This window comes from Perkinsus marinus (genome assembly GCF_000006405.1).
Source record: "Perkinsus marinus ATCC 50983 genomic scaffold scf_1104296958712, whole genome shotgun sequence".
In the NCBI taxonomy this organism is placed as follows: Eukaryota; Perkinsozoa; order Perkinsida; family Perkinsidae; genus Perkinsus; species Perkinsus marinus.
The window spans coordinates 718,352-729,729 of NW_003206658.1; the positions used below are offsets into that span (position 1 = coordinate 718,352).

Sequence of the window (11,378 nt, forward strand, 5' to 3'; positions counted from 1 at the left end):
GAGAATTTGTTCAGTTTATTAATACGATGTGGCGGGATTGATCCAGGGACCTATTCCGAGGAAAATCGCGCAGCTACCACTTGAGTAATTTCACTTATGGATAGTCGCGGCTACAGTCGGATAGAGGAGGGACGATCCCGTGAAGAAGACAGACAGAGGTTGATGGACTCTACAGAGATGTATGTTAACACCCTTCCAGCACTTGTATGCGTGAGATGCTCTTCAGGCTGCGGGATAGTTCCAACCAATTACGCGATGCCAAGAGGACGGCTCTCGAGACGGAGGACATCGCTGTGGGGGTTATGTCCGATTTACGGTAGTACCTCGTATCAGTAACTTTGCCTTATGTTGATTCCTGTGTCGGGTCTCTTTGATAATCATTGAAGCCAGCCTCCGATCTGAGCTTGTCAGGTCCCAACGTGAGGTCATCTCCCGTACCGGTAACAGCCTGAATGAGATAGACTCCAACTTGAGCACTGCTCGTCGAACCATCAGTAGCATGGCTCGTCGGGCCATGGCTAACCGTATGGTCCTCACGGCCATTGCTATCGCCATTGGCCTTGCTGTTTTGTACATCTTGTATCGAAAGGTCGCTGGTTGAAAGCAGTCAACCTCTCATATCAACAGTTGGTGTAATATTATCCGCCATACAGTACCATTTTTACACCCGTCCTGTTGCTGTGTTCAGTTGTGCGGAAAAGACCAATCAGGGGTATCGAATTTTCAAGTATCGTCTATACTTGAGTTCTATTGTCAAGTTGACGGACTTCTGAAAGTGTCAACAGTAGTGGTATTGAGTTGTGGAACCCTAGGCCTGTGGGGAGAGGGGAGTTTCCTCCTCAACAGATGATACTATACTATTGCCGTTAGAGGCGGCTGGCGAGGTCCACGCCATGATACTTCATACCATTGCGGTTGATGCCTCGTCCTCGAGTTGGAGGATATTTGATATACGTTGATGAGTTATCAGAAATGGGCCTAACGTGGCGATCCGAACGAGCCTCCTTCGTCTCACAATCCCTACTGTTACGGAACATACCCTTCACTGTTATCATCATCACAGATACTATGGTTCATAAAGAGACCTTAGGACGTCATTAGTGTCTTAGGTGATTAGTAGTAACAACTACTGCCGGTAGGGTAACCCTTGCATCATAGGATCGGGTGGTATGACTATTTCAACGCATAGCTGGTGATAATACTGAAATCATTGATAGCATCACAACATACCCGGTGCCCCCTTCCTAAGCTGCCGCCTTAGGCTGTTCAATGGGGCTGCCGACTTCTACCATGTCGGGGGAGTTCTCAGAATATATTATCTAAAGACCACCATCGTGAAGTAGGGTCCCATCAAGAGCACATGGACTAGAACAGTGGCAATACCCTTACTGTTGGGGTGGACTGTCGTGATCGTGGTGTACGACGTCGCCTTTTCCCTTCCCCCCTAGGCCCATTGAGGATCTTCCAAGCGTTCATATAAAGGTCCTACCAACACCTGGGCCCCCTCACCCCTCATCACCCCTTACCGTGATGAAGTCGGCGAAGTGATTGCTTTGCTCCAGACCATACTCCAGTAGAGAGCCTCTTCCTCCTCTTCCTCCTCCTACTCCACAACAAGAGGAGGAGTTTTGTGTGGTGTGACCAGGCGATGACGGTGTTGTTGTTGACCCCTCAGGGGATGGTGGGGCCTCTGGTTCCTCTTCCTCCACCTCGAGCTCTCGCTGCCTTTCCATTAACGCTTCTCGTATCTATACAGGCCTCCTTGGGAATCTACTAACCGGACGTTTAAAGAAGTGGGTGAAAAACTCCGGATCAGTTCGCCCCCTCCCCACCTTAACATGGGTGTTGTCTTCTTCCTCATCACTGCTCATATCGATCGGCTGCCTTGTCCGGCCTCCAGAGCTTCGTCTCCGACCCGTCTCCAAATCGCCATCATGTAGAATACCAAGTTCTGAGGATCCCTTCAAACTGCTCCTCCCCCTTCCTCCTCCTCCTCCTTACCTCCCCTCAGCACCTCCTTAGCCTCCTTATTGACCTCGAACGCCAAGCCCTGACCTATGCCTCGAGGACGGGTCGGTAGCAACCAAGTGATCATGTTGTGGCCTATCGAAGGGGAGCTGCCCTCTCCTGTAGGGAGGACTCTCACCCATCACAGCCTGCCAGTTTCGTATGAGGCCGACGTCATAAGGGGACCTCTGCGGCATTCGGGCGACTATGTTTTTCGATAACTCTCCTGCCTCCCCTCCTCCACCGTCCCGGCGCTTCTCACAGTACCTGTAGTTTATGCAACTTTACCATGTATAATTATTTTCCACCAAACTCACTCGACTGTGGTGACGTTAGTTGATATCAGCCATGCATGGAAAGCGAAGAATGGCGTGACGATGACAGAGAGGAGTCCAGAGATGCTGAAGCCCTCCAGCAGGAAGAGTAGTTGACCTACTCAATAGAGGCATCAATAGCATACAGGAGGAGGGAGGGGGCGTCGCACCCGGGTTGGCGGCGAAACCCCCCGCGACGTGAGCCAGGGCGTGCAGGATTTGGCAGGTGACCGTGTTGCAGGCTATGACGACGTAGAGGAGGAAGAGGAAGAAGTATCTGAGGTGTGGTATGGGAGGCCGGCTGAGGAGGGGGGGGGTGATGGAGATGACTTATGGTTGTAGAATCCGACACTGTTGGCGAGCCAGGGGCAGTAGTGGTCCATTCGGAGGACATTGCGGCCCATAGGGGAACAGAAATGCGCTCGGTCGGGTTTGAACTTGTGCTCTTTATTGCAATACCTGCGAGGAGTTATCCACGAGTTGACAAAGGAGTGGTACGATAAGCAGGACCCCTACCTTATGCTTCCATCCTTGCCCTTCCTCTCGTAGAGGTGTGGAGGAGGAGGCCCTTGAGGAGAGGGGGAGGACCATAAGCCCCCTGTATCGGGTATCTTGCCGGGATCGGTGACCACCGCCTAAGGGGAGATTATGCAACCAGTAGGGTGGTCACTTACCTTGTAGTAGGACACCATAGCAAGTAGAGAACAGAGATGGAAGGTGATGGAGGAGAAGCTCGAGAGGGATATACCCAGTAGAGGCATCACACAGAATACGTATCTGATAGGGTATCTTATAGGTTGAGTTGGTAAGATACGGATTAGGTCGGTTTTTGAACAGGATTCTTATCATATGATGCACCTAGCCATAGCGATCTAGATAGCCACTATCGTATTCAGTGGGATGCTCCCTCCGAATGGCAGTCGAAATGGAAGTAGGTCGACCCCGGGGGGCCTCTACCATGAGCCTACTCCAGTAGGAGTGCCAATGAGTTCAAGTAGTATGCATGAAGTGTCGGAGTTACGGTATGGGCTTACACGATATAGAGAAGCATGATGATGTTGCAGACGAACATAAGGGGGAGGACCATGGCTAAGGGGCGGCCTTTGAAGGTGTTGAGGATCTGAGATGTGGCCGAGGAGTGGTATGGGAAGTGGGGGAGGAAGCTCACCTCTGGAGTGGGGAATATCCATTTAAAGGGCCATGCTATGGCCTTGACTAGTTCCACCATGAGTATACCAAGATGCCTGAAGAAGTATCTTTAGGTTGACCATGTAAGATACAGAATAGGTCAGGATGAGTAACACGCCATATAAGCCTACTCCAGAGCAGTATCAAGAGCATCCCCCGTAGCTGACAAACAGGTTAGTAGAATTCCATAAGTCGCCTTTAGGAACCTGGCAGCAACCTCGAGGCCCCCCTCCCTACCCAGGCGACCAACACGAACCTCTTTATCCTCCTTAGAGTGCGATAAGCCAACCCCTGTTGGTGTTCACTCGATCGTCTTCGCCCACTGCTACTACTAGTACCAGTGGAGGGTCCCCCGTCGGTACTACTAGGTGGAGCCCCTCGGTATAAAGGCATCTACTCTTTTGAATGACGGTGACTTATGACTACTAACACAATAGTATCTTAGATTCCTGATGGTTGGATACAGAATAGGCCCATCATGAGCATGGTAACTTCATAGTAACGTAAGATACGCAGCAACGATAATACTATACTGAAGTGCCTCAACCTCCTTATAGACCTCGAGCGGCTACTTCACAGCTCACTCACTTCACTCCGGGGGGGGGTATCTGTATGATATCAGCGAGATAGTCTCCATACTCCTAGCATAGGATTAGTCTTAGCCCCTTGTAGAGGACCTCGAAGGACGAGTATAGTGGGAGGGTCATAGATCATCCTATCTAGGGTCTAGACAGCTACTCAAGAGCAATAGGAGGATGGGAAGCTACTGTATTCCTGTCACTATACACAAGGCTTGATACGGTGGCGACATGAAATGATTCGACGCGATTTGACGTTAATTGTATCAGAATTCCTCCTCTGGCTCATCATGAACCTCATCTCTGCCCTTAACAGCAGCTCTAACTTCCCCCTGTATCTCCCTCAGGAGATCCTCCTGGTTACCAGCTAGTAGTATCTACGACCATCAACCTATACCAGTGTTGAAATACATCTTCGACCTTCCTCAGCTCAGCTCGGAAGTTCACATACGAATTCGGGTAGAAATCATTATAGTGGTTTCCAATGAGAATTTCCCAATTTTTTTCAGAATTACCACGTCGTCAGCAACCAATGCAGTTGACCATGTGCAGAATATGCCAGCCTGGCCTGCGCTCATTTGGCCGATATCCGAACCCACCTTCTCAGCATTCTCCAACTCCCCCCTAGCCTTGAGAATCTGAACGGATTCTTCGCTGTGCGCATCTTCGAGATCGTCGGCCTGTGGGTGATGGGAAGACTCATGTGAATGGAAATGTGGCGGAGTTACGGTATGGGAGGGAAAGCTGCCGTCGTTGAGCATAGAGAAAAGAGCCTTGTATGCCGCCACGAACTGCTCATGGACCTACTCGACGAGGTATCTTAGGTTCAAGCGTGTAAGATACAAAACAGGTTACCACTGGACCCATATCCTGTGTTTCCTTGATAACATCATCCATATGTTTCAAATCTGCCGCAAGGACCTCCTCCTCCCCTCCGCGTTGAAGCCTCTCCCTCCTCTTCATCCTGAGTCGGTCTTCCTCATCACGATAGTACCTCCAAAGGCGAGCGTATCTTCGAGTATCTTAATCGATTTAAGAAGTCCTACTTAGCATCTTTTATTATCCTTTTAAGAGCATTACAAGCAACATACAGCTTCTTAGCTCTCGAGTCCTTCGGAGGCCCACAAGGAGGCTTCCTACTACCTTCTGGAGTACTCTGTTCTGTTGTCATCAAGGCTGATCCTAGTGATCGAGATGATGCTCAATTTAAATCGATCACAATGGCGCGCGCGGTTTCTTCTGCGGCAGCGATCCCTCATACTCGACCGTCACGCACATAGTGGTTAAGAGGCAGGTGTGTAGCCTCTCTGGAGAGGGAAAGGGCCTTGGAAGGGCATTGATGGTAGGGATCAGAAGTAGTAGAGAAATCTCAGCGGAGCGAAGCAGTTATTGTTGGTGGGTAGAAGAGGGAATACACTAGGGTAGTATATAGGGTTTATTATTACATCGATTAAAATGCAGAGTGGAGTAGTAGTGAACAGTACGACCGCTACTGAGCCTTCGAATGCTGATCCTGAGGACTCTGGCAAATATGAGAAAGTTAAAGTAGCTGTTGAGGGGGTCCTCTCGAAGGAATACTTGAAGGTAGTAATAATAAGATGGTCAAAGTGTGTGGAGTTGATGCTTCGTAGAGCAACCCTTCCTTCGCCTCTCGTATGAATGCCCAGATGTATATGAGCTTGGACAGCCTATTCAAGTAATAGGGGTATGGTAGGAAGGAGTTGTATGTGTGGTGGTAGTGTGAAGGCTATTGAAGACCTTAACACGACCGTTGAGGAGATCGCTGATGCGATATCATCGTTGGGGTCGTCGAAGGTGGCATTGGACTCGACTCGGACTTTGATTAAGCCGGTCATACCTGAGTTGCAGCGGAGAACAACACTCATTGTGAGGTAGTGTATGGGGATTTGGTGTAGTGGTATGTATATGGTTGAGGAATCGGGAGGTCGTCGGTTCTATTCGAGGTGAGTCATCATCGAGTTTATTTCAGAGACGTCGATTCGAAGTCCCTATCAATAGAGGACTTTAAGACTGAGGTATTGAAGGATGCCCCGTGTGATAAGGATGCTATACTTGATATCCGCCCTGATGTTAACGACCATTGGTACTACTACTACTACTGCCAACAACAACACCCCCGACTATCACTCATTAGGTATGTCCGATTCACTACAGAGGATGCGTGTGAGGATGTCGCATTATGGTTAAGGAATAAGAAGTATAATGACAAGCCGATACATACAGCTGTTAAGGCTGAGCATTTCATGCTTACACTCTTCCCTAACCTTGACAAGACTTCCGAGGCTTCCCGCTCCCCTGCTTTGAGTAAGCCTCTTTCCTCCTCCTCCTCCACTCCACGTCACTACTACTCATCATCATCAATCCATCAGGTGCCAGCAGCCCCGCGTTCGTCCCTAGCTCTCCTGGGACCCCGTATCAAGGGTAAGCCGACCATTAGCAGTTGTAATGATGAGGTGGACCTCGTTCTCCACGTGTTTAGGTATTCTTCTTTCAACCCCTACGCCGGTGTGGACCAGTATGGATATTATCATCCAGCTGGTTCGAAAGGGAAGGGTAAAGGCAAGGGTAGTAGTAGTAATGATGATGATATGACTCATACAACTACTCCTTTTCTGTTGCTTAGGTAAGGGAGGTCGAGGGCGTAGACGTATGAGTAGCAGTGGGGCAGCGTCGATTGGCGGTTGTTCTATAGTGGAGGAGGTAGGTACCCTTTGGTGGGGCTCCTGTTGGGGCTAACTTACTAGTGTCAGATGATTAACCCGGCGGACCTAGCAGGTGATGAGACGAAGTATAAGTATGAGTATAGGAAGTATACCAAAAATGAGATACAACACCTATGCGAGGGGATGCCAGCGGAGGCACTTTACAAACCAGAAGGGATGGTGAAGGTAACTGGACTGTTACGGAACGTCGATGGTGAACGTGAGCTCCTCCTTCCTCTCCTCAGGCTGAGAAAGAAGTCGGTGAGGGTCTTATTAGAGATACTCCTAATAGGTAGGTAGTTGCTACCTTCTTGGGTTACCTTCTACTTCCGACTTAGGGAATGGATAGTTGAGGGAAGTCCCATGGGGGGCGGACGAAAAGCATCGACGGCAACAGCAGCAACAGCAGCAGCAGCGAAGTGATTACATGAAGCCGCTCCTTTGTATAGTTATTATCAGCTTAATGAACTACAGTCGTTGGCTTACTGATACCACGCTTCCGCCACATCGTCACGATTAGGTTGTCGAAGTTGTGTCGCTCTACTACTACTACTTACTACCCTCTTGACCTCTGATGGTAGTAAGACTAGTAGTAGTAGTAGTAGTAGTAGTAGTAGTAGTAGTAGTAGTAGCCATTGTTGCTAAGGTTTCATCTCAATCATTATACTACCAGGGAATAGTAATACTACCGATTCAACAATAACAATAACACTGAAGAAGAATATTTTCAATCAAATGCCTTGTGTAGAAGTATTGGTCGAAGGAATGGAATCGATCGTGTGGGCGCGCGCGGTTGTGTTTTCTTGTCGTGGTCTTTGTTTGCTGATGTTGGTATCTTGAGGTCGAGCGTGATAGATGCAGAATAGGTCCGGGAATTGGTGAGCAGAGTAGTGTCCTCATGTTGTTGTATCTTAAGTACATTTTGGAGCCTCTTATTATTCTTCCCGCTCCTCCTCCTCCTCCTCTCGTGTGCTCCTTTTAACAACCTACTACTAATAGTACTCCTACACTACTAACAAAAACGACAAGAAGTATGGAAAATACCAATAATAGTACGAATGCAGGGTCGTCGCCCACTGAAGATGCGGATAAGGTGAAGAAGGATGAGCTTATCAAAACAACAGTGGAACGTGTTCTCTCTAAAGACAACTTACGGGTAAGCAGCTGTAATGGGGAGGTCCTCTTGTTGTGCATCATTATCATCATCAATGACGACCTTTTAGAAAGAGCCCACCCTGGTGTCTAACATGACCTCTCAAATGTACCTGCCTATAGCGATTCTATTCAAGTAAGTGTTGTTGTAGTAGTAGTCCTATAATGGTGGTCATGTATGGTCCTTAGTCTTGGTGCTGTCTCTGAGCTTAATACAACCCCTGAAGAGTTGGCTTCTGCTATAGCCTCCCTTGGGTCGGACAAGGTGACATTGGACCCTACCAAGACTCTTATTAAGCCTTGCTTACCGGAACTACAACAAAGGACTACTCTGATTGTCAGGTAGGTGCTCTTGTTGATGATTGTGGTTTAGTGATGCTGCTGATTTCAGAGACGTCGATTCGAAGTCCCTATCAATAGAGGACTTTAAGGCTGAGGTATTGAAGGATGCTCCGTGTGATAAGGATGCTATACTTGATATCCGTCCTGATGTTAACGACCATTGGTACTACTACTACTGCCAACAACAACACCCCCGACTATCACTCATTAGGTATGTCCGATTCACTACAGAGGATGCGTGTGAGGATGTCGCATTATGGTTAAGGAATAAGAAGTATAATGACAAGCCGATACATACAGCTGTTAAGGCTGAGCATTTCATGCTTACACTCTTCCCTAACCTTGACAAGACCCCTGTGGCTCGTACCCCTACGAGTAGGTGTGGAATTTCGTGGCGCGGTGAAGTTTTTTCTCGGTAGGTGCTCTAGGGTATGGCAAACCGCAAAGTGTCCAGCAGAGGTAAGATGTCGGCGATTACTATCAGGTCGGACGGATTTTGAACAGTTACAACCCTTATTCCGGTGTGGACGAGTTTGGTTATTACCACACCAAAGGGAAAGGGAAGGGAAAAGGTAGGAGGGGCCCTCAAGGGAGGGACTATTGTTGGTCCTTAGGTAAGGGCAAGGGCAAAGGGAAAGGTGGTAGGCGTATGAATGGTCCAGTGGAACAGGTAGGAGCAGAAGTTGTGGAAGGTGTGGTATTGGCTTGTTTTCAGTACGGCAGTAGAATTTCCGTGGTTGAGGTGGACTCGGCAGTGGTCTCTTATGGTTTGAAGTATCCCCCGCAGGTCAGTTTCGGACCTATTTTGAATCTTTGAGTATCTTATTATTATTGTAGGCGGCTCCTAGTGGTGGTATGTCGGCGGTCGAGATGGACTCTGCTATTGTATCGTACAGTCTGAGCACGCCTACTCCTACTCCTCCTGCTACTGCCGAGCGTAAGAGCTCGGCAGCTGGCCCCATTAGCATGCCCGAATCGGAGAAGGAAATCAAGGTAGGGTAGTGGTTGGATGAGGCTGTGAGCCTTATTCATTTAGTATGTTATCGTCATTTACTGTCGTTTTCTGATGTGATATTATTTTCTAATGAAGATATGATTGGAGTATTATGTTTATTATAGCATATCTTCGCTGGTCACTCTATTTCAGGAAAAGTACCCTGATATCACTGGTGATGAAACTAAATACAGCTACGAGTATCGTAAGTATTCCCGTAAAGAGATAGAGGCGATCTGTGATAAGATGCCGGCAGCCGCCCTGTACATGCCCGATGGTATGGTGAAGGTGAGTGGGGTCCCTTGAGGTTGTATAGAGTAGTATGTATTAGATTGAACGACAGCTTGGGGAAGGTGTCTTCCGTAAGACCCCATATAGGGAATGGTTACGTCAACAGCCGAGTAAGAAGGCAACAGCAGTTACGACGAGCAGTAAAGAGGGGAAGGCCGCCGCTGATGTGGTCACGACGACAGTAGCGGCATGATGATGGAGTTGCCTATGTAATCGTTACTAGCATTATTCCTGCTATTAAGAGGGTTAATGATGCCATAATTGTGATTTACTTTTCTTCTACCACTCCCTGTTGAAAATATCTATCTTTTTACAATGCCACAACATGCTGTACTGGTGGGATGGTTGTACCAGGCCTCGTCCTCAATGTCACGGTAATAATAATAATAGAAGTATCTTAGGTTGATGATGGAAGATTCAAATTAGGTCCGTAATCGACACAAGAGTGGAGTAATTGAGAGGATCATAATAGTAAATCCTCGACCCATTTCGAGCGGAAGTCTCCTCCTCCTCCTACTTTCACTTGTATAGTCTTGAGTTATATATATACCTTTAACACAGTTATAAGAGATTAACTTGGGGAGTGGTAGTTAATATTGTGAACTTCGCAATGTCCTCAACGCTAGTATTCGACGGAAGTGTGGTATGATATGTATGACATTGTGTGGGCAGAGACTAAGTTGATGATGATGAGATTGGGTGTTATGCATGGTGAAGGAGAAGTTTGTATTGATAGAGCTGGGCAAAGCAGCAGGAGGAGGCATTGTTAGTTGGATGCTGCTGCTGCTGCTCATGAAGTTGCTATTGTTGATTCGTCAACCATGTCGCTATTATGAAGTACACATTGAGAGTTGTATAGGATGCTCGCTTAGTTGTAGGATTGGCGGTTGGTGGCTCTCCTCGAGGCCATTATGAGCTGCTCTGGGTCTTGGCACTTATATCTACTTCTTTCCGGAGAAGGAGATGCTGAGATTTTGAGGATCTATGGGTCAATTTGCAATTGTTTCAAAGGTTTTTGAGTGAACTTGCTCATCAGTTGGGCGGAGCGAAGCAGTAGGGTGGGTTTGATATTTTCTCACTTCCCCTGGCTTGATAAGGGACGGCGAGGTTGGTGCCTGGGGGATTTTCTGGCAATTCTGAGGCAGTTGGAGTGAAGAGGCCGAAGTGGCATGTTTGAAGTTTCTATCTATCATGTGCATGCGTGCTAAAAGATATGACGTCGTTTGTATCAAGTTTGGTTGAGTTGAGGATAGCGGACTGGGCGAGGCTTTGGGAAGGAAGACGTCGTTTTCTGATGGAAAAACCGAAAACTGCGGACCGAATAGAGGCTCTAGCAGAAGAGGTCATTGACATGCTTGGGCAAGTGAGGGTCTCGACTGAAGAGGAGGAGGAGACTGATTGGACCGCTGAGACTCGTAATGTGGCATTCCTCCGTCACGCGCCACGAAATTATTCAGGAAAATGTCTGTCGTTGATGGCCGGTAATGTAGCAGCCTCAATGGGAGAGGCGACTACAGTAGAGGTCGCCGCGGCTGTACAGAGGAAATTGGAGGGGCATCGGACGGTGGAGGAGGGGGACAGGAGCCCGTCGATAGCAGTAGAGGAGGAGGAGGAAGGGTTTTGCCAAGATGGATTTTTCTCGGAGGTGAGGACACTTCTTTTATTGCAGTCCCGAAGAGGTGTTGGTATCGTGAATAGTTACCTCTATCGGTGAACTTACGAGTCTTGAATTACCTCGATCCAACTGAAGGGGAGTATAACACCTTTGCTGGGGTGTGTCGGGCTGCTT

At 48.2% G+C, this 11,378-nt stretch overlaps 6 protein-coding genes across 6 annotated transcripts; 3 read left to right on the forward strand and 3 right to left on the reverse strand.

Moving 5' to 3' along the window:
• Nucleotides 1-96: 96 nt before the first annotated feature.
• On the forward strand, nt 97-601 carry Pmar_PMAR011668 (Vesicle transport v-SNARE, putative; the record flags this gene model as incomplete). The annotated part of the gene is made up of 3 exons (XM_002773778.1): nt 97-179; nt 227-316; nt 412-601. The coding sequence occupies 3 exons, from the start codon at nt 97-99 to the stop codon at nt 599-601; spliced, it is 363 nt and encodes a 120-aa protein (XP_002773824.1).
• Nucleotides 602-1,244: 643 nt separating this feature from the next.
• On the reverse strand, nt 1,245-3,013 carry Pmar_PMAR011669 (Palmitoyltransferase PFA3, putative; the record flags this gene model as incomplete). Its single annotated transcript, XM_002773779.1, has 11 exons — nt 1,245-1,319; nt 1,390-1,485; nt 1,527-1,748; nt 1,833-1,951; nt 2,002-2,103; nt 2,147-2,274; nt 2,325-2,439; nt 2,492-2,598; nt 2,652-2,780; nt 2,838-2,956; nt 2,996-3,013. 11 exons carry the CDS (start codon nt 3,011-3,013, stop codon nt 1,245-1,247), a joined length of 1,230 nt encoding a protein of 409 aa, XP_002773825.1.
• Nucleotides 3,014-3,351: 338 nt separating this feature from the next.
• Nucleotides 3,352-3,549, reverse strand: Pmar_PMAR011670 (hypothetical protein; the record flags this gene model as incomplete). Its single annotated transcript, XM_002773780.1, has 2 exons — nt 3,352-3,441; nt 3,490-3,549. 2 exons carry the CDS (start codon nt 3,547-3,549, stop codon nt 3,352-3,354), a joined length of 150 nt encoding a protein of 49 aa, XP_002773826.1.
• An 804-nt stretch (nt 3,550-4,353) lies between these two features.
• On the reverse strand, nt 4,354-5,050 carry Pmar_PMAR011671 (hypothetical protein; the record flags this gene model as incomplete). Its single annotated transcript, XM_002773781.1, has 3 exons — nt 4,354-4,464; nt 4,687-4,767; nt 4,946-5,050. The coding sequence occupies 3 exons, from the start codon at nt 5,048-5,050 to the stop codon at nt 4,354-4,356; spliced, it is 297 nt and encodes a 98-aa protein (XP_002773827.1).
• Nucleotides 5,051-5,542: 492 nt separating this feature from the next.
• Nucleotides 5,543-7,510, forward strand: Pmar_PMAR011672 (hypothetical protein; the record flags this gene model as incomplete). The annotated part of the gene is made up of 11 exons (XM_002773782.1): nt 5,543-5,671; nt 5,719-5,783; nt 5,827-5,979; nt 6,078-6,191; nt 6,243-6,412; nt 6,478-6,529; nt 6,588-6,673; nt 6,732-6,808; nt 6,859-6,996; nt 7,056-7,102; nt 7,149-7,510. The coding sequence occupies 11 exons, from the start codon at nt 5,543-5,545 to the stop codon at nt 7,231-7,233; spliced, it is 1,116 nt and encodes a 371-aa protein (XP_002773828.1). The 3' UTR covers nt 7,234-7,510.
• A 547-nt stretch (nt 7,511-8,057) lies between these two features.
• Nucleotides 8,058-9,782, forward strand: Pmar_PMAR011673 (hypothetical protein; the record flags this gene model as incomplete). Its single annotated transcript, XM_002773783.1, has 11 exons — nt 8,058-8,098; nt 8,152-8,304; nt 8,354-8,467; nt 8,516-8,679; nt 8,724-8,763; nt 8,809-8,876; nt 8,919-8,974; nt 9,020-9,091; nt 9,142-9,297; nt 9,452-9,586; nt 9,630-9,782. The coding sequence occupies 11 exons, from the start codon at nt 8,058-8,060 to the stop codon at nt 9,780-9,782; spliced, it is 1,152 nt and encodes a 383-aa protein (XP_002773829.1).
• Nucleotides 9,783-11,378: the final 1,596 nt, after the last annotated feature.